The sequence below is a fragment of the Mustela nivalis genome (genome assembly GCF_964662115.1).
Source record: "Mustela nivalis genome assembly, chromosome: 18".
In the NCBI taxonomy this organism is placed as follows: domain Eukaryota; kingdom Metazoa; phylum Chordata; class Mammalia; order Carnivora; family Mustelidae; genus Mustela; species Mustela nivalis.
In genome coordinates this window covers 48953171-48973566 of record NC_139037.1, presented here as the reverse complement: position 1 = coordinate 48973566, position 20396 = coordinate 48953171, and the positions used below count along the sequence as shown (strand labels likewise).

Genomic DNA, 20396 nt, shown 5'->3' with positions numbered 1-20396 from the left:
CCCTTTACTGATTGCGTGACCTTGGGGAAATCACCCCCCTGCCAGTTTCCCCACTTAGAAAGTGGCCCCAGCAGTAGTGCGGGACCACTGTGAGGCCTCAGGGTGATGCTACAGCTCAGACAAGTTGAACAGTAAACATAGCCATTCTAATTAGGACTGCGGGGGCTCCCCCCCCGACCCCCAGTCATGATGCTCTCCACACAAAATCCTCCCATGACTCGCCACTCCTTAGACACTAATTGAGGGCTTGGAGAGGAAATGCCTCCTGTTGACCAGTGGAAATACGGTGAGCCTGAGTGGTTCTGCCCCCCAGTACTACTACCTGCTCCTCATAGCCGCCACTCTTGGGTATTTTTCCACTGGCCCTTGGGTCGGATGCTCCTTAGAACATCCCTGCCCTTCGAATTCCCTCTTCTGGGGACCACCCCACCATGTCACCTCCATCTCTGCTAACTGCCCCCCTCCCTTCCTCAGGGAGTTCTAGGCAGCTCAGTCTCCTCCCTTCGCTTATTCAACAGGCGTTTACGAATAGAGGCTAGCAGTTTACCTCTGGGCCCTGCTTTAGCTGCATCTTCACGAAGTTTTGGTAGGTTGTGTTTTCATTTTTACTCCCCTGGGGTTCCCTGAGATTTCTCTGTGGAACCACTGGTGACTTCAGAGGGTGTGTTTAGTTCCCACATATCGGCAAATACTTACCAAGCAACCGTGCCGTGCTGGGTGATGTGCTTGGTGCTGGGGGGCCACAGCGGTGAACAAGACAGGCCAAATCCGCATCCTTTTTGGTAAACACGAGGTGAAGGAAATATACTCAGCAGGTCACGGCAAGGACAGTGCTGGAAAGTGCTGCAAGACGCAGTGTTAGGGAGGACAGGGTGGGCGTGACATCTGAGCAGAGACCCAAAGCAGACAGGCACAGGTCGGAACCTTGAGATCTGGGGAACAGTCTCATCACATCGCTGCTCCATCTGTTCGAGACGGTGACCCCCTTTCCCTCCCTCCCAGCCCCTGGCATAACCTCTCATAACCTAGAGAACACCCCCAAATACGGCTCCTGCCCCCACAGCTGCACCCCACCTTTGTCCACCTTAGCAACCTGGAAAAACAACCCTGTGAGGGGAAGGGGGTGTGTCGAGCCACAGGCTTGCTCTGTGACCTTGGGCAAGTCTCTTGACTTGTCTGTGCTTTTGTGTAATATCCCCATTATCGAATGGGGATAACAGTAGTTCCTATGTCATAGTCTCACAGGTTTGTGGAGATTGAGTTAGCATGTGTAGTGGGCTTGGAACACATTGGACCTATAGGAAATGCCCAGGCAACATTGCCTCTTAATAATATGTACTCTGGGGGGAGGTGAGCTGAGGCGGTGGCTTCTTTCCTAAGACACTTGGCTCCCCACCCCTTCCATTCTACCGCGTGCTGCTCTGTGCCCACCGGGACTGCCTAGCCTGGTCTCCTGGATTTAGGTGTCACCCACAGGCCTCCACGACCACTCCAGCCTTGCCTTTGTTCCTTCTGGAGATCAGATGAACTAGAGGGGGTGTGAAGGGCATGGGCAATTGAGTCTCGTCCAAGGACACCCAGAGCTAGATGCTAAAAATATCGACTTCTTGGCGAGGGGAGTGGAGGAGACACTCACCTTTCACCTGTTGGGGGAGAGAGCCAACCGGATGGATGGGGGCTGATGGGCCCTGGCCGTGGTAGTCGCCACAGACCCCTTCTGTAGGCTGGGCACAGAGCCAGGCCCCTGGGGGCCAGGGATTATGGCCACGAAGCATACCACATTGGGGGCCCTTCTCTCCACTGGGTCTGCACCGACTTGGTGGAGGCGTTCCCCAGCCCCTGCGTGGCTCAGGTTTAAAATTAATCGTAGGAGCTGAGGTTCAGGTGTGAGTAGGGGATGCAGACATGGACAGCTGCCATCTGGAATGAAAAGTCCGGTAGAGGAGGTGCCCAGAGAGTGACTGCCATGGCAGGAGAGGCAGGGACCCTCCCTGCCCCCGCGGGGGGTGAGGACAGGAACTGTGCTCCTCGGGCGCCTGCTGTCCAGCTCTTCCCAGGTGTGTGATGGCCTGAAGGTACAGATAGTTCTGGGGACTGAAAGCTAAGTGTTTCCTTACATCCTAGGTGAGCTCCCTTGAGTCCCTGGCAGCCTCAGGGATTGCTGCCCCTTTTGGAAATGGAGAAAATGTGGATGGGGAAGGAGTGGGCCTTGAATGCGGGTCTGCCCAGGTGCAGGGTGCATGTATTTTTCGCTGTGTCAGGCTGCCTTCCCTCTCACCGCCTGTCCTCCTGCTGTAACTTGTTTCCTCCAGGTAAACATACTCTACGTCCCACCTTGTAGTAAAAGAACAGGCCCCTCGATACTGATTTCATTCCCGTTGTCTTGGTTTGTTGGGACTTCCTGTCACCACTAGCGGCAGCGAGAGTGGTCTCTGTAGAATGCCCTCCACTTTCCCAGGGCCCGTGTGGTGCCTGGAGCTTCCGCCCGAAGGCCATGCCTGGGTGTGCTGGTTGGATGCCCCCATTAGCCTTGGGAGGGAGGGATGTGCTTTGTCACCTCTCATTTGTAGATGAGGAAAGCCAGGCACAGAGGGGTTCAGACACTTGCCTGTGGTCACCCAGCTGCGGTGTGGTGGGGCTCAGAGTCGGCCTCGCATTCTGGCTCCAGAGGCCACCTTCTTTTATTATCATTTTATAGAATTAAAACTTGAGGGGATTGAAGGCAGGGCTCATGTGTGTGTTTTGGAGAAGAGGATAGGGCACAGTGCTGAGGCCAGAGAGTTTGCCTGCGGTCTGTGACCAAAGGCCAGTGATGCCAGGAGAACAAGATTGGGGGTGGGGAGCTGAGGGTCTGCAGGAAGCCCTGGGGATGGGGCTAGGGAGAGGTAGAAAGAATGTGTGAAGACCTCAGAAACAAGGGGAAAATGGAAGGGATGGGGGAGGAGGAGCAAAGAGGAAACAGAAAGGAGGCGGCTGCCGCAGCTGCAGAGGAGCCCACCCTTTGGGGTGTAGGGACAGGGCAGGAGAAAGACAAGGCTGGAAGATGGAGTGTGCCCCAGCGCTTGGCCACGTTCCTCCAGCGCCCACAGCTGGTGCGCTCGGACCTGTTTGCTCAACCCCATCCTCTTCTCTGCAGGGTCTCCCGTCGCCCACCCCGCCCAAGATGGAGGCAAACGCAGCAGGCAGTGCCGCTGGGGGTGGTGGGGGCAGCGGCATAGGGGGCGAGGACGGGGTTCACTTCCAGAGCTACCCCTTCGACTTTCTGGAGTTCCTCAACCACCAGCGCTTTGAGCCCATGGAGCTCTACGGGGAGCACGCCAAGGCGGTGGCTGCGCTGCCCTGCGCCCCCGGGCCGCCGCCCCAGCCCCCGCCCCAGCCCCCTCCGCCCCAGTACGACTATCCGCCCCAGTCCACCTTCAAACCCAAGGCGGAGGCGCCGTCTTCGTCGTCATCCTCGTCGTCGTCGTCGTCGTCCTCTTCCTCCTCTTCCTCCCAGGCCAAGAAGCCCGACCCGCCCCTGCCACCCACCTTCGGGCCTCCCCCGCCCCCCCTATTTGATGCTGCCTTCCCTGCCCCGCAGTGGGGCATCGTCGACCTCTCTGGACACCAGCACCTTTTTGGGAACCTGAAACGAGGAGGGCCCGCCTCCGGGCCGGGGGTGACACCAGGGCTGGCGTCCCCCACCGGCACACCAGGGCCTCTTCCAGCCCCCTCCCAGACCCCACCGGGACCTGCTACGGGGGCAGCCTGCGACCCGAGCAAGGACGACAAGGGCTACTTCCGCAGGCTCAAGTATCTGATGGAGCGACGCTTCCCGTGTGGTGTGTGCCAGAAGTCCTTCAAGCAGTCCTCGCACCTGGTCCAGCACATGCTGGTGCACTCGGGGGAGCGGCCGTACGAGTGCGGCGTGTGCGGCCGCACATACAACCACGTCTCCAGCCTCATCCGCCACCGCCGCTGCCACAAGGACGTGCCGCCGGCCGCCGGGGGCCCGCCGCAGCCGGGGGCACCACTCCCGCCGCTGGGCCTGCCCGCGCCAGTAGCCGGCGCGCCCCCCACCGCCGCCCCCACCCCGGTGTCCTCCGGCCCGCCCGCGCCGCCCCCAGCCGCTGCCGCCTCCGCCGCTGGAGCTGCAACTGGGGCCGCCACTGCTGCGGAAGGGACCGGTGCCCCTGCCGGGGTGGGCGTGCCCCCTCCCGCAGCGGGGGGCGGCGAGGGCCCATTTGCCTGCCCGCTCTGCTGGAAGGTCTTCAAGAAGCCCAGCCACCTGCACCAGCACCAGATCATCCACACCGGCGAGAAGCCCTTTTCCTGCTCCGTGTGCAGTAAGAGCTTCAACCGCAGGGAGAGCCTCAAGCGGCACGTGAAGACGCACTCGGCGGACCTCCTGCGCCTGCCGTGCGGCGTCTGCGGGAAGGCCTTCCGCGACGCCGCCTACCTGCTCAAGCACCAGGCGGCGCACGCGGGTGCCGGCGCAGCGGGGCCTCGGCCCATGTACCCCTGTGACCTGTGCGGCAAATCCTACTCTGCGCCCCAGAGCCTGCTCCGGCACAAGGCGGCGCACGCCCCGCCCGCCGCCCCTGACGCGCCCAAGGACGCCGCGGCCTCGGTCCCGCAGCCCCCGCCGGCCTTCCCTGCGGGCCCCTACCTCCTGCCCCCCGACCCTCAGGCCACGGACAGCGAGAAGGCCGCGGCAGCCGCGGCGGCAGTGGTCTACGGCGCCGTGCCGGTCCCGCTGCTGGGGGCACACCCGCTGCTGCTCGGCGGGGCCGGGACCAGCGGGGCCGGGGGCTCCGGCGCCAGCGTGCCTGGAAAGACCTTCTGCTGCGGCATCTGCGGACGGGGCTTTGGGCGGCGCGAGACTCTGAAGCGCCACGAGCGCATCCACACAGGCGAGAAGCCCCACCAGTGCCCCGTGTGCGGGAAGCGCTTCCGGGAGTCCTTCCACCTGAGCAAGCACCACGTGGTGCACACCCGTGAGCGGCCCTACAAGTGTGAGCTCTGCGGCAAAGTCTTTGGCTACCCACAGAGCCTCACCCGCCACCGCCAGGTGCACCGGCTCCAGCTGCCCTGCGCCCTAGCCGGGGCTGCTGGCCTCCCGGCCACCCAGGGCACGCCAGGGGCCTGTGGGCCAGGTGCCTCGGCCACCTCTGCGGGGGCCGCCGATGCACTGAGCTATGCCTGCTCGGACTGCGGCGAGCACTTCCCCGACCTCTTCCACGTGATGAGCCACAAGGAGGCTCACATGGCAGAGAAGCCTTATGGCTGTGACGCGTGCGGCAAGACCTTCGGCTTCATTGAGAATCTCATGTGGCACAAGCTGGTCCACCAGGCAGCCCCCGAGCGCCTGCTCCCGCCAGCACCCGGCGGCCCCCAGCCCCAGGATGGCTCCGGCAGCGCCGATGCGGCCAGTGTGCTGGACAACGGCCTGGCGGGAGAGGTCGGGGCGGCTGTGGCTGCACTGGCCGGGGTGTCCGGGGCTGACGATGCCAGCGGGACAGCGGTGGCTGGGGGCAGTGGGGGGGCCAGTTCAGGCCCTGAGCGCTTCAGCTGTGCCACGTGTGGCCAGAGCTTCAAGCATTTCCTGGGCCTGGTGACTCACAAGTACGTGCACCTGGTGCGGCGGACCCTAGGCTGTGGCCTCTGCGGCCAGAGCTTTGCGGGGGCCTACGACCTGCTCCTGCACCGCCGCAGCCACCGGCAGAAGAGGGGCTTCCGCTGCCCGGTGTGTGGCAAGCGCTTCTGGGAGGCGGCCCTGCTGATGCGCCACCAGCGCTGCCACACGGAGCAGCGGCCCTACCGGTGCGGGGTGTGTGGCCGAGGCTTCCTGCGCTCCTGGTACCTGCGGCAGCATCGTGTGGTGCACACCGGCGAGCGCGCCTTCAAGTGCGGCGTCTGCGCCAAGCGCTTCGCGCAGTCCTCCAGCCTGGCGGAGCATCGGCGGCTGCACGCCGTGGCCCGGCCCCAGCGCTGCGGCGCCTGCGGCAAGACCTTCCGCTACCGTTCCAACCTGCTGGAGCACCAGCGGCTGCACCTGGGGGAACGCGCCTACCGCTGCGAGCACTGCGGGAAGGGCTTCTTCTACCTGAGCTCAGTGCTGCGCCACCAGCGCGCCCACGAGCCGCCGCGGCCCGAGCTCCGCTGCCCGGCCTGCCTCAAGGCCTTCAAAGACCCTGGCTACTTCCGTAAGCACCTGGCGGCCCACCAGGGCGGCCGGCCCTTCCGCTGCTCCTCCTGTGGCGAGGGCTTCGCCAACACCTACGGCCTCAAGAAACACCGGCTGGCCCACAAAGCTGAGGGCCTGGGGGGTCCTGGGGCAGGGGCGGGCACCTTGGCGGGAAAGGACGCCTGACCAGGAGGGAGGGGTTCCCTTCGCGGCTCCAATCAGATGTCCCCTCCCACACTCACCCCTCCCCAGCTGCTGATCAGATTCTTACTCCTCCTCGCTGTTGCCCCGGCCATCCTTCAGGACTTCAGACAGACTAGCCTCCCTTACGGCCCATGCCCTACAGATTCAAGACTGGATCGCTCCCATCCTGGACCTGTCTGGCCCTCCTCTCACCCTGCCAGCCACTGAACTTGATCCTCCGCCCAACCCCTGTTTTGTAACCTTCCTCATTCTGTCCCCCAATAAGCTTTGGTGGAGGATGTGGGTCTGAGCTGCCCCTCCTCATTCCTTTGGGATCTGGCTGGAAGGTGGAGTATGAGCAGAGCCGGGAGGGCAGAAGGGGACTGGGTGCTCCTTTGGATTGTGGGGGTGGGGGCGGGGGGCAGACGCGGCTTGTACAGAGCGGAGAAAAATAAATCTTACCAACAGGGCTGCTGCAGTCCTTTCTTGCATCCCAGGGAGAGGATTAAACACTGACAAACGGAAGGTTGAGAAATTTTGTCTCCCAGGGTTTTTGATTCCCCAAACACCCTCCTCCTCGTGCTCACGCTTTCTGCTTTGCCTCGTTCAGCTGGGAATTGTTGAGGATTTATCATACCCAAGCTGTAGTCTGCACCTTGAGCAGAGGGAGATGAACAAGACAGGTAAGTTTTGTTCTCAGAAACCGACAGCGTATCCAGACTCCTCCCCTTCGAGATGTTTTCGGCAGTTGTTTGCTTGGCCAGCGTTTCCCGAGGCCCCTGTTGGCTGGGTCTTTCACTGGACACTGGGGACACACAAACCGGACATGCTCCTTGCCCTCGAGTAAGGTGGAAGAGAACCCCCGCCGCACCTGTCCCTCCAGGATAATTTGGAGGCGCTTCAAAAGCCCTTCCACAGCCCTCATTGCCATTGTTGGAGCAGCCAGCCATGTGCCCTTCAATGTGCGTTTAGTTCTCCCATCTGTCAGAAGAGGGGGCTGAGGTCCTAGAAAAGAAAGCGGCTCTGAGGACACCTGGCAGATCCGTGGGAGAACTGGGAATGTGTGGGCTCACGGTGCTCTCGGTACTGAAACTTGAAGACAGAGCTGGTTCAGGGGCACTGCCTGGGCGGGTCCGGCTTGGCCCCTACAAGGGCAGCAGCCTAGTGTGACCAATGCAGGCTAGTGCTGAAGACCCAGCATGAGACACACCTGGTGCCAGCGTCCCCAGGGGCAGTACCATAAAAAGCACATGGAATGATCACTGGGCACTGAGAGCATGGAGGAGTCACCTTCTTAGAGCTGGGGGCTTCCTGGAGGAGGAAGTGATACTTGAACAGTAACAAAAGCCACAGAAGCCTGCCAGGTGACATGGGCAAAGAACTCTAGGTGGAGGATTTAGTGTGTCTAACTAAACCCGACTGAGAACCTCAAAGCTGAGTGTGGCCCGAGAGGCTGAGGCATGCGATGCTGGATCCTGAAGGGCTTTGGATTCCAAATCGTGAAGCTTGGATGATGCTGAGGGCCGGAGGCCGGCAGCTGCTGGATACAGACCACTGACAGCCTTCGTTTAGCCCATGCATTTAAAAAATAATAATAAAGTTTGACTTAGTTGCCAACATTGGGAAATCAAAAGATTTTGCATAATTAACTAATGGAACATCTGAAAATTTTGCAAGATCTAGCAACCCAGCCTGCACTCTCCCAAAGCTGGGTAACCATTGTCATCTTCAGATTGAGCACACACTCTCCAATCTCCCACCAACTCCTGCCCCACCTCGAAGCTCAGCTCTGAGCCAAAGTGCCCGTTGGCCCGTGTCCCCTCACCGGCGCTGGGCTTTCCCCCTTGCATCCAGCCACCCAGCTCCTGTAGGCATTTATGCCTGAATCCTTTCTCAAAGCCACAAGGAGCCGTGAGTCTATGAGGCTGTCATATGGAGACTGGAGATGGTGCTGCTGGGTAGTCACCCAAATGGGAGGCCGGTGTTGGCTTGGCCTACAAGAGTACTGATGATGGAAAATGTTCAGATTCCAAAGATACTGAATTGGCCCAACAGTGGGAAAGGGCTGATGATAGGGATTAGATGAGTGCACGAGGAAGGCTTCAGGAACTTGCTCAGGTCTCTAGCTTGGGTGGTGATGCCAATGATAGGAAATGCAGGTGTTTCTTTGGAGGAAACTGACTTCTGCTGGTGTTCTGACCTGCCTAAGGGATATCCTTTGGGAGGTGTTGGGTGAGCAGGAAGGTGTGCCGATCTGGAGCTCTCCCTTCCTGATAGGTGTACTGGTCACACGAGTCCCTTCATTTTGCCAAGCTTCCCTAAACCTGCTGCCACAGCTGAACCACATAACATCTCTGAGTAGAGAGCTAAAGATGAGAAAGCAGTTTTGGAGAGAGGCTGCAGTTCCCTCTTCGTGGCAAGACTACAGTGTAGACCCTCTACCTCCACCCTCCAACACAAGACTGACAGAGAGAGACCCTTCAGAAAGTCCTTTAATAGTAGAACTGGAGGCGCCCCACCTCCAGCTCCCAGGTCCTCCTCTCGCGCCCACCGCAGTGACTCAGTTCATCCCACACCCGCCATACACAGGCCAGCCCACCATGCTGCCATCTCTCAGCCCGCCCTTGGGGGTAGCCTTGGGTCAGGCATTAAGCTGTTTGCTTCCGATCGGGAGTGGAGGAAATCAGAGAAATCTGAGGCTATTTTGTAGCTCTGGGAGCCATGGGCTCCGAACCTAAAGCCTTATGAGGGGGAGATTAGGTGGTTGTTTGCTGTCCGGAATTTTTTTGTGGCTTCAGAGTCGGTGGGTTAAGGAGGGACCACCATGGGAGCCGGGAGCAGCTTTTGGAGTCAAGATCCTTACGGTCAGGCTTACATCCTTGAGGCTTCAGTGCTCTTGGCTAGGACATGGGGACCCTCTAGCTTCGAGGTGATGGGATCCCAGAGTCTCTTTACGGAGGACCTGGTGGGCGTCTTCTGCCTGAGGGTGGGTAGGCATCCCAGGTTCAGTGCAATCCAGTGAGGTAGGCAAAAGATTCCATCCGGCCCACCCTAGGCCCCAAAATAGTCCAGGGTTCTGTAGATGACGGGCTAGCCCAGAGACACCAGGGCAGACCCTGGTTCTGCCCCTTCCATTTAACCCTGGCTCCCTCCATTAGTGCCCAGGCTCTGTGGGGACAAGCTGTGTCTTGCACGAGTACACCCAACGAGCAGGCCGATTGGGCAGTGACATCCAGCCCATGGTCCTCATACTTAGCTGGGCATCCACCCGGTGGTGTTTCTGCCTTTCTGAGTCTCATGGAGGTGCTGTCTGGGTTTGTGGGGGTCCCAAAACTGGGTCTCCCTGTGTTCTCCCACACTAGCTGCTCATGGCCATCTCCGTTAGCTCTTGTCACTTCTCCCCCAATATCCCCTCTCCTGCCTCCTTGTCCACCCTCCCCCTCCCCTGCAATCTGCCTCCTACTCCCCGTGTCATTGCCCCCATAGCCCTGGTCTCCCAGCCTACTGGTCGACCTCCACCTTCACCTTGGCCCCTTCCCCTTGCCCTTCTTCCAGAGTGTTTCCTGGCCCACACCCACTCCCTGGCCCCTCGGTCCCTGTGGCCTGCTGGCTGCCAGAGTCCCCCACTCCCACCCCTGGGCCCGGCCCGTGGAAGTGGGTGCGCTGGTGCTTGCGGAAGTTAGAGGAGTTGTTGAAAGTGCGATCGCACAGGGCGCAGCGGAAGGGGCGCTCCCCCGTGTGGATGCGCGCGTGGCCGCTCAGCACCGAGGACTGCGTGAAGCCCTTGCCGCAGATGCCGCAGTGGTAGGGCCGCTCGCCCGTGTGCACCCGCTCGTGGTCGCGCATGTCAGAGGAGCGGCGGAAAGGCTTGGCGCAGAACCTGCAAGCGAAAGGCTTCCCCACCGCAGCGCCCGCAGCCGCCGCCGCCATCACCACCTCCGACCTCTCCTGGGGCACCCCGGGTCTCTGTTCTCGAGACGCAGCCACCTCCAGAGGCCTCTGAGAGGTCCTTGGCTCCACCCCGTGTCGGTGCTGGTGCCGCAGCAGAGGCGCCAGGGCCTTGAAGGCCCGGGGGCAGAGGGGGCAGCGGTAGGGCCGCTCCCCTGTGTGCAGGCTGTAGTGGGCACGGAGGCTGGCGGGGCCCGGACAGCTGTGGCCACACACATGACACCGGCTGGGGTCCCCACCCTGCCCACCGCCCTCTGCCCCTGCCAGATGGCCATGTTCGTGGAACAGAAGCTCAGAGACCAGCCGGAAGGCAGCTGGGCACAAGGCACAGTGGAGGGAACCTGGCTCCGGGGGCTCAGGCACCAGCGTGGTGTCTGTCACCTTCACCACCTGGATCTCGATGAGGTCACTCGGGGGTGTGGTGGGGCGGCCATCATCAGGCACCAGGACCTGGGGGGGGGAGGGTGGAGAAAAAACCAGGAGCCTGTGGACTCTCCCACAGGGCCTCCCCAACATGCCCCACTTATTAAACACCCATCTCCTTTGTAGCATACTGGGCCCCTCAACTTCCAGATCCTGCCCTCCATCCTCTGGGATTCTGCAGTATCTCTCTCAAGACTTCAACACCTATCCCAAGCACATCACAAATGCAGCCATTTCCCTCTTCTACCCCAGTTAGAAGCCAGTTATTTCTTGGCTTGACAACTGAAAAAGCCTCCTGAGCAGAACCCCTGTTTCTATGCCTGCTCTCTCCCCAAAGCAGCCTGAATGACCTTTTGAAAATGGAAATTGGATCATTTTCCCACTCAAAACCCTCCCATTGGCTTCAACTGCACTTAAGATCCAAAACTGTCATCATAATACCCATCATGATCTGGCTGCCGCTTTTCTCTGACCCCTGTGTAAATATAAGCCGGCACACAGCTGACTTCTCTCATCTAAATTTAGCCCCCCTTACCCCCCTGACTCCATCAGCTCACTATTTCCTTTATAGCATGTAACACAATAAATATCTTATTGACTCTCCTCTAGACTGTGAACTCCAAGAGAATACAGTCCTTATCTGCTTGGTTCACCTCCCTACCTACTGAGTTGAAGTAGGAGCTCAGGAAATGTTTGTTGTTACTCTCCAGTCCTGAGTGGGGAAAGTTCCAAAGTCACCTGGAGCAGTCATCCCTCCCCCCCTAAAATCTTCCCTTAGGCATTCGGGACACGTCACTAAGACTCTTGCAGAATCACTCCAACGTGGGTCTTGCGACCGTAACTACCCACCCTTGCCGTTCAGGGTCACCTTCCCAATCTTCCACCCAAGTCCACTAGCCCCAGAATTTCTGAGACCCCGCCCCTCGGGAGGTCCCGCCCCCTCATTACACAAACGCAATCTCAGGTCTCTCCCTGGACTCGTCTCCCGCCCAGAAGTTCCACCCAACCCCCTCCTCTAGCCCCGCCCCCAGCAGGCCCCGCCCTCCATTCTCATAGGCTCCTCCTTATGCCACGCCCCTCGCCACCCCGAGAAGCACCACCCCCAGACCCTGAGCCCTAAATACCTCTCCCGCCCAGCCCTTGTAGGCCCCGCCCCTGCCCCGCCCCCTGCCCTGAGACTTCCTCCCGCCTCGAGTTCCCGGCCGAGGCCCCTTCCCCGCCCGCACCACGTCCGGCGTCTCCGGGGATCGCGGCTCCGGGGCCGCTGAGCTCGGACTCGGGGGCTCCGGGCGCGCGGCAGCCATCTTGTGCTCAGGCCCCGCCCCCATGCCCGTGGTAGCTGCGGGAGGGGGCGGTGCTCGGGCCGCCGTCAGTGGCGCTGCGCAGGCGCACACGGGCGGGCAGGGGCGTGGCCCTGCGGCGGCCGCGCCCCGCCAGCCGGAGGGGAGGGCCGAGTTTCTTCCCACTTGTGCGCTGACGACTGCGGAGCTCGTGTGGGGTGTGGAGATGGCCCCGGCCAGGCCGGATTCAGCCTGCGCCCCGGCACCCCTTTCCCCGCCCTCGCCCGAGGTTAGACTTTGTATCTTCTGTTCGTGTTCCTAGGCGTCTTTCTTATTCCCTGCGTAAACCAAGTGTGATGTTGTTGTGTATGCTGTAAACTTTTTGTAATAAGGGCGCCTGAGGGCTCACGTCATGATCCCGGGTCCTGGGACTCAGCCCTGTGCTCAACAGGGAGTCAGCTTCTCCCTCTCCCTCTGCCCTTCCCCTCTGCTCGTGCTCTCTCTCTCTAGTAAATAAACAAAACCTTTAAGGAAATAATTGTTTTTCTAATCAATTAGGAGTGCCTGGCTGACTCAGTCAGAAGAGCGTGTAACTCCTGATCTTGGGCCCCTAAGTTCAAGTCCCACATTGGTTGTAGAGATAAACAAAACAAAACAAAACAAAAAACTGAACCTTAAAATTTTTCTAGTGGCACCTGGGTGGCTCAGTGGGTTAAGCCTCTGCCTTCGGCTCAGGTCATGATCTCAGGGTCCTGTGATTGAGCCCCATGTAGGGCTCTCTACTCAGCAGGGAGCCTGCTTCCCCCCCACCTTGCCTACTTGTGATCTCTTTGCCAAATAAATAAAATCTTTAAAAAAAAAACTTTAAAATTTTTCTAGTGATATAATTTCAGTCTAACATTCTGTTTTCTCCTCCCCTTTTTATTTTTGTGTACATCGATACTTCTAGTCTAGCAACTGCTGATGTCAATGCCGGCATAATACCCCACTGATGATTATGTCCCATTACATGTTTTCATTCTCCTCTTGGTGGGCATTGGGTTGGCTCCAGTTTTTTATTATTGCAAACAGTACTGCCAGGAGTATTCTTGCTCATGTCTCCTCGAACCCTAAAGAGAGCTTTCTCTGTATTGTATCACTGGAAGTTGAATTGCTTAGTCAAAAACTATTTGACATCTTCAACTCCCACCTGTATTATTTAATTGCTTTTTATTTTTTTTTTGAAGATTTTATTTATTTATTTATTTGACAGACCAAGCAAGAGAAGGAACACACATAGAGGGAGAGGGAGAAGCAGACTTCCCACCGAGCAAGGAGCCCAATGCGGGGCTCAATTCCAGGACCCTGGGATCATGACCTGAGCTGAAATTCAGAGTTGGACGCTCAACAGCCTGAACCCCCCACCTACGCCCCTCTTGAGTAAATTATTTCACCACTCACCGTCTCTAGTGCTTTCACCGGCCCCGGGATTTCTGCCCTTTGTGGCTCTTTCATTTCAAAAAGTGCATTTAAGATTTCAAAATTAAAATATTTCTCATGGGCCCCCAAAAGTGTCATGAGATCTAGGCACTGTAGATACCTGCCGTGGCTAATGAGAAAGGTAGCCCTTTCTGTTTTCTCATTTGTAGAGCAAAGATAATAGTACTTACTTAACACCGTTAAGTGCTAGGTGCTAGGGTGATTAAGGAGCCGCTGTATGCGAAGTGTGACGTAGGCACTAGGATCAGCTGTAATGATTACTAACTTCCACTTCCACCAGCCTGAGTGGGAGCTCCTGTGGCTTGAAGTCGTTATTAATCTTCGATAGTCCAATTTCATTTTTTGCCGATCTGGTGGGTGTGACATGGTTTTTTCATTGAAGTTCCTTCTATTAAGTGAGATAATTCAGGATCCCGTATCTAGCATAGAGTTCATCCTCTGTTCTCTTGTCTTGTGGGCTGGGTCCATGTCAGCTCTGCATCCTCAGAAGGCTTCAGTGAATGTCAGGTCAATGAACAAAGGAGTGAATGAATGAGTAGCTTAGATAACACAGGTAGAAGAATTTGGGTATGAGAGGTAGAGACAACTATTTGCAGAGGAGACCTAGTTCAGCGGAGTGACCACAAACTTTCAAGTCAGACAACCATGGATTCGGATTCATTGACTCACTTGCTATGCAACTTTGGGCAAGATGTGTCTTCTCAGTCCCCAGCTGCTATCCACAAAGTGGCCAGCATGATTCTACTTGGTGGGACTGTACTGAGAACAGCACATGGAGAAAGCTGTGGGTCCAGCATAATTCCTGGAACCAGCTGGCGCTTAACAGATGTGGACTCCTTGCCTTTTCCCCTGTCTGCCTGGGTCCCTCGTGGGCTGGCACTACATTAGCAGCCGATATTTCAGAATCTGATGCTAGAGTTTGGCTACATGGACCCGCTATAAAATGGCAGAAAGAGCCCTGGATTTGGAGTCGGAAGACGTGGGATCTAGTCTTCCTTCTTTCTGTCCCTGCTGTGAGCACATCACTTAACCTTGATGGGCTGGATCTCCTGCTTCTTAAATGAATTGGCTGTTAGGGTTACCATAGGACCCAGCAATTCCACTCCCAGGGAGGTTTCCAAGGGAAAGGAGAACATTTGTCCACACAAAAATTTGTAAACAAATGCTTACCATTTGTTTACACCATTATTCATAGTAGCCAAAGCTGGAAACAATGCAAATGTCCATCAACTCATGAACGGGTAAAAAACATGTAATATACTTATGTGGAAATTAATATATGGATATATATTATCCATAAGATAGATTTTTAATCTTTATTCCACAAAAAGGAATGAAGTACTGATACATACTAAAACATGAATGAACCTTGAAAACATTATGCTCGGTGAGAAAAACCAGACACAAAACCCTACACATTTTGGGGCGCCTGGGTGGCTCAGTGGGTTAAGCCGCTGCCTTCGGCTCAGGTCATGATCTCAGGGTCCTGGGATCGAGCCCCGCATCGGGCTCTCTGCTCAGCAGGGAGCCTGCTTCCTCCTCTCTCTCTGCCTGCCTCTCTGCCTGCTTGTCATCTCTCTCTGTCAAATCAATAAATAAAATCTTAAAAAAAAAAAAAAACCCTACACATTTTATTATTCCATTCAGGCAAGCTATCCAGAACAGGGAAATTTACAGAGACAGAAAGTAGAGGGATGCCTGGGGTGGTTCGGTTGGTTGGACTTCATCTTTTGGCTCAGGGCATGAGCCCAGGGTCCTGGGATGGACTCCTGCAAAGGAGCCCTTGCTCAATGAGGAGTGCTTCTCCCTCTGCCTGCCGCTCCCCCTGCTTGTGCGCACTGACAGATAAATGAATACAATCTTTAAAAAAATGCAGATTCGTGGTCCCTTAAGGGCCAGCAGATGGGTGGAGTGCGGTTGAGGGAAGAGAGGAGTGACAGCTAGAGGGTACAATGTTATTTTTGATGTGATGAAATGTTCTAAAATTGTGCTGATGGCCGCACATATCTGTAAATATACTGAAAACCATCGAGTCATCAGTGAAATGGGTACATTATATGGTATGTGAGTTATAGCTCAATGAAGCTGTTACAAAAAAGAATGTGCCGAACATGATCTTTCAGGATCAAACTGTAGCTGACATTTCAAACTGACACGCCTGTAAGATAGGCACATGATGTTCACTGTGCAGTTCTTACACCTTTTCTCTTTGGTTGTAAATTTCCATAATAAAGCGCGGGTTGGGGGAGCCTGCAGATGATGTCCATTTGTTTGTTTCTTAATGAAGTAATCTCCGCGGCAGTGTGGACCTGGAACTCCTGACCCCGAGATGGGGAGCCGCACACTCTTCCCACCAAGCCAGCCAGGGGATCCTTGAGCCTGTGGATGATTTTTAAAATCTGATTTTTAAGAATCTCACATCAATTCCATGGAAAATTCCCATCTGACTTTAAGCTCTCTAAAGGCAGAGACGAGGGGCGCCTGGGTGGCTCCGTGGGTTAAGCCTCTGCCTTCGGCTCCGGTCATTATCTCAGGGTCCTAGGATCGAGCCTCGCATTGCTTCCTCCTCCGCCTCTGCCCCTCCCCCTGCACGTGTCCCTCTCAAATAAGTAAATAAATAAAATCTTAAAAAAAAGAAAAAAGTAAAGGTGGCGACCAGGACGGCCTCACTTCCCGCTACCCCTGCGGCACCCACACCGGCGTCTGGGGCGCTGCCGGTTCCCAGGAACACTCGATAAATGAAGCCTGCGAACGAGCGAGCCGCGGGTGACCCTGGTTGCGGGGGTCCGGCCGGGCGGCCGCGCTCCGGGAGCCGACGACCCTCCCTCCCTGACGGGTCTGCGCACGAGCCCGCTGCCGGCAGTGACCAGCGTCCGCGGAGTGGGGCTGCAGCGCCGACCCCGGGTTGCGGGCCGCGCCTCACACAGCGGCGAGTGCGGCGTTTCACAGATGGAACGAGGTGCGCACGTGCGACGAGATCGAGTCCCACCAGCCGCAAGACCTGAAAGGTGACTGCGGCCGCGCCACCCCACGCTTGCAAGTGGACGTAATATTTTCAGGAGTTTCGGGCCTGACCCGGCTCCATCCTCTTCCCCCTCTTAAGTGACTGGCAGGAGCCGACTGGGAGGGCCCCGCAGGCCTCCCCGAGGATCTGCCTCCTCCTCCCCCTGTGACCTGCCATCTTTCTGGGATCCCAGCTCCTCGCGGCGCGGGGAGGCCCGAGCGGGAAGCGGACCCTTCTTCTCGGGGCCGCGTGTTTCCGGCCGGAGCGTTTTCCCCGAGGGCCCGGACGGCGTATCTCTTCCCCAGGGTCTCTCCCTGGAGGTCGCGGTCTCTCCTTGCCCGGGACTTCCTTACGGGCGCTCTGCCAGTGGCCGCCGCTTCCGCCCGGCCGGACCAAAGAGGCCGCCCCAGCTCGGCTCGGACCGGCTCGAGAGGCCGACGGCCGGGACGGAGTTACTTCGAGAAAGAGCCAGCACCGTGTGAGCGGCCGAGAGGGGAGAACCATAGAGACGGTGGCGGCGGATAGAGCAGCCGGGCCGGGAGGGAAACGAGGAACAGAGAGGAGATGTTTGTGTGTAGAAGGGTGGGAGGAGAATAAAAACAAAAAACAAACCAACAAAAAACCACACACACAAAAACACCAATCATAGAGAGGCCAGCGGAGGCAGGAAGGGCCGCGGTGGGCGGGGCGGAAGAAAGGGGGTGTGGGAAAGGGACCTGGCCTCCGAAGGCCGCACGGAAGCTGCGGCGGGACTGACTCCTGGCTGGAGGGATGCGGCGTATTTTTTCGGTTTGAGCTCCCTCTCGGGGCCTCAGTTTTCCCCCTGCAAACGAGCATGGTTGCGATGCCCACCTTCCCGGGCTCGGACCTCATTCTTTCTCAGGCCCGCGTTGCAGCGCCGGTCCCCTCCCTCTGCCCCTCGGCCCCCACCAGCCCGCCTGCACAGCGGATCTTTCTGAAACGCAGGCCTGACCTTGTCCTTCCATGGCTCCCTCTTGACCCAGGACTGAAGCCCTTCGTGGAGCGGTGCCCACCAAGCCCCCGGCCCCCTCTGTGACTACTTTGTACCCTGGCCCATGAGCATTTCATACCTCGGGCTGCTAGGACGGGCTCAGAGTAACCTTTTGCAGGGAATGCGGCTGGTTTTTTCCCCACTAAATTCCTCCAGAAAGCATCCTCTGACTCCTGCCTGCCTTCAGCTCCTCTTGCTGACCCCAACCCACTAGTTTCAGAGGAATCCCAAAGCCCTCACACGGTGGTGTCCCTGCCAAGCTCAGAACCCTCCCGCGAGGTGCAGCGTGTAGTCCGCAAGTCCCTCCAGCTAGGACCTGTTGATGTCCCCCGCCAGCACTGTCCCCGGCTGCGTGAAGAATGGTGGTTCTCTAGGCTGGGTGCGTCTTGGCTCCGTGTGTCCCAAGCAATGGATCCACCGCCTAGGATTCATCCACTTCTCAAGCCCTGGTGGGCATTTGGTTTCTTTCCATGTTTTCGCTCTTAAGGAATAATGCTGCTCTGAACACTCAGGCTTAAAGGTTTTGTATAAACCCGTGTTTTCAGTTTTGTTGAGTATCCCTCGGGAAATGGAACTGCTGGGCCACCTGGTAAATTGTCATCTTTAACTTAGGGAGGAAATGCACCATTCTTTGTTCCCACCAGTGATGTCTAACGGTTCCGGTTTCCCTACGTCCTCGTGGATCTCCGGTGTCTTCAGGTTCACCCGACGGCCTTTCCCTTCAGGTCCCGCAGTACCTCCCACTGGGACTTGAACTCTGCTCGGCCCCTGGAAGCACCCGCTTCATCCATCAGCTTTGTTTTCTTGCCCTTTTTACCACAGCTGCTTTCCAGATTCTTGGTACGTGCGTTAAGTTGGTGGATGTAGACGGAGCAGTGTCTGACCATATTCACTGTCAGAGCCCCAGGTGCTGGGGGGAAGACTGCGCGTGTGCCTGCTTCGCTGCTTCCACAGACGGAATGTGTCTCCCCCTCCCCCCCACCTCTGATTCATATGTTGAAACCTAATCCCCAATGTGACAGTATTAGGAGATGGGGCCTTTGGGAATGGATTAGACCATGAGGGGGGAGGCTCCATGAATGGGTTTAGTGCTCTTATAAAACGGACCCCAGAGACCTCCCTTGCCCCTTCCGTGTGGGGACAACAGAGAGAAGGTGCGGTCTGTGAATCTGGACACTGAATCCGCTGGCATCTTGACCATAGCCTTCCCAGCCTCCACAACTGTGAGAAACACATTTCTCCCACCTGGGGTCTGGTGTTCTATGATGGGAGTGCAGTGGACTGGGGATGTTGTGCCAAGAGAACGCATTGTTGAGCTTTTCCTGACCTAGGTTTCTTCAGCCTTTCAAGCCTCCTTCCTGCCATTGAGAGAGATCCTTCCACTTAAAAATGGGCCAGATGTTTCAGGAGAGAAGCGTGCTCTCTCTCTGACAAATAAAATCTTTTAATAAATAAATATATATATATATATACATATTAATTATAACTGTGTGTGTGTGTATAATTTATGTGAGGTTTATTTATTTATTTATTTTTATGTGAGGTTTAAAAACAAGCCAACGTCATGTTTGGGAGTTGAAGTCAATGTGGTTAGGCTTGCCCTGGGTTAATGATCAGCAGGAAGCACTTGGGGGAGCTCTTCAGGATGCTGGTTATATTACTGTGTATATAAGTAAAAATTCACTGATCTGTTACTTTGGGTAATTTACATCTGATATATATATATAAAAAAAAAACCAGAATGATGGTGTCTATATGACAAGTGGGGCAACAGAGTCACCAAATGAGCACGGTGTCCCAGTGATAAAGTCCCAGAACCTAAGTCAGGTTCGGTGGGGTGAGGTTCGGAGCTGGCGACTAAAGAAAGAATTCTTAAGACATCTTTGGTGCAAAATGGTGGTTTATTAAAGCACGGGGACAGGACCCGTGGGCAGGAAGAGCTGCTGCCCCGGGTTGTGAGTGTAGGCATGTTATATACCTTGCGGTTGGCGGGAGATGGTGAAGGGATGGGAGATTTCAACAGAGTTTTCACATGTTAGGGAGGGCCTACAAGGTGCTGGGGGGAGGCCTTGCCCTTATGGCCTGATCAATGTCATCTTTAGGTCAGGCATTAACATCAAGATAATTGGGAGGGCACCTGGGTGGCTCAGTGGGTTAAGCCGCTGCCTTCAGCTCAGGTCATGATCTCAGAGTCCTGGGATCGAGTCCCGCATCAGGCTCTCTGCTCAGCAGGGAGCCTGCTTCCTCCTTCTGTCTCTCTCTGCCTACCTCTCTGCCTACTTGTGATCTGTCTGTCAAATAAATAAATAATATCTTTAAAAAAAAAAAGATAATTGGGAGATTCTTGGTGGGGTATTATGATCCTGCTGTCATTTACATTCCCTTCTACCTCAGCTTCCTCCAGTTTATGGTGGGGAGGGAGACATTAGGGCTTCAGGAACTGAGAGTTATTTGCCTCTGGAAATTTGTGCTATTGATAAGGTAACCTCCCTGTTTAGGTCTCTAGGACATCTGTAGAGCAAGGGAGATTCCTGTTCTGCAGGATTGTGATTCCTGCAAGTTAACTATTTATCGTTTTATGGCAGTCAGGGGTGCCTGAGGAATGCTACACATATGGAGGGGAGCGGGTGAGGAGGGGGTGCAAGGCGCCAGCTTTTGCTTTGTCCTCAGCCAGCCTCCTGCTCCCTCATCACCAGGACACTTCTCAGATTCACCTGGACAGACTTGGGGTCTGACTGTTGGGAGATTAGACTGCGACCCTGTCCTTTCTAAACGGCTTCATTAAAATCTGCAGTTTGCCATAAGCTCCTGATGGAGGCCCAGCCCGTCCGGACGGTTAGCGGGGAGTGTGGCTCCCCCCGCCTGGTTTCTCCCGGCAGCACGATCATCATCGCGGAGAGG

At 56.6% G+C, this 20396-nt stretch overlaps 2 protein-coding genes across 2 annotated transcripts; one reads left to right on the top strand and one right to left on the bottom strand.

Annotated features, from left to right (window-relative positions):
- ZNF865 (zinc finger protein 865) lies at nt 1-6819 on the top strand. The gene is made up of 3 exons (XM_082709722.1): nt 1-286; nt 519-586; nt 3137-6819. Exon 3 carries the CDS (start codon nt 3164-3166, stop codon nt 6350-6352), a length of 3189 nt encoding a protein of 1062 aa, XP_082565848.1. The 5' UTR covers nt 1-286; nt 519-586; nt 3137-3163; the 3' UTR covers nt 6353-6819.
- Nucleotides 6820-8823: 2004 nt separating this feature from the next.
- Nucleotides 8824-12083, bottom strand: ZNF784 (zinc finger protein 784). Its single transcript, XM_082709723.1, has 2 exons — nt 11947-12083; nt 8824-10747 (listed from the first exon to the last, which is right to left on the bottom strand). The coding sequence occupies exons 1-2, from the start codon at nt 12046-12048 to the stop codon at nt 9851-9853; spliced, it is 999 nt and encodes a 332-aa protein (XP_082565849.1). The 5' UTR covers nt 12049-12083; the 3' UTR covers nt 8824-9850.
- Nucleotides 12084-20396: the final 8313 nt, after the last annotated feature.

Bases quoted from the DNA above. Each gene is read 5' to 3' on its own strand.
- ZNF865 (XM_082709722.1), top strand. From the start codon at position 3,164: ATGGAGGCAAACGCAGCAGGCAGTGCCGCTGGGGGTGGTGGGGGCAGC.
- ZNF784 (XM_082709723.1), bottom strand. From the start codon at position 12,048: ATGGGGGCGGGGCCTGAGCACAAGATGGCTGCCGCGCGCCCGGAGCCC. The intron at 10,748-11,946 runs GTGCGGGCGGGG...TCCCCCCCCCAG, and splicing joins CCCCGGAGACGCCGGACGTG to GTCCTGGTGCCTGATGATGG.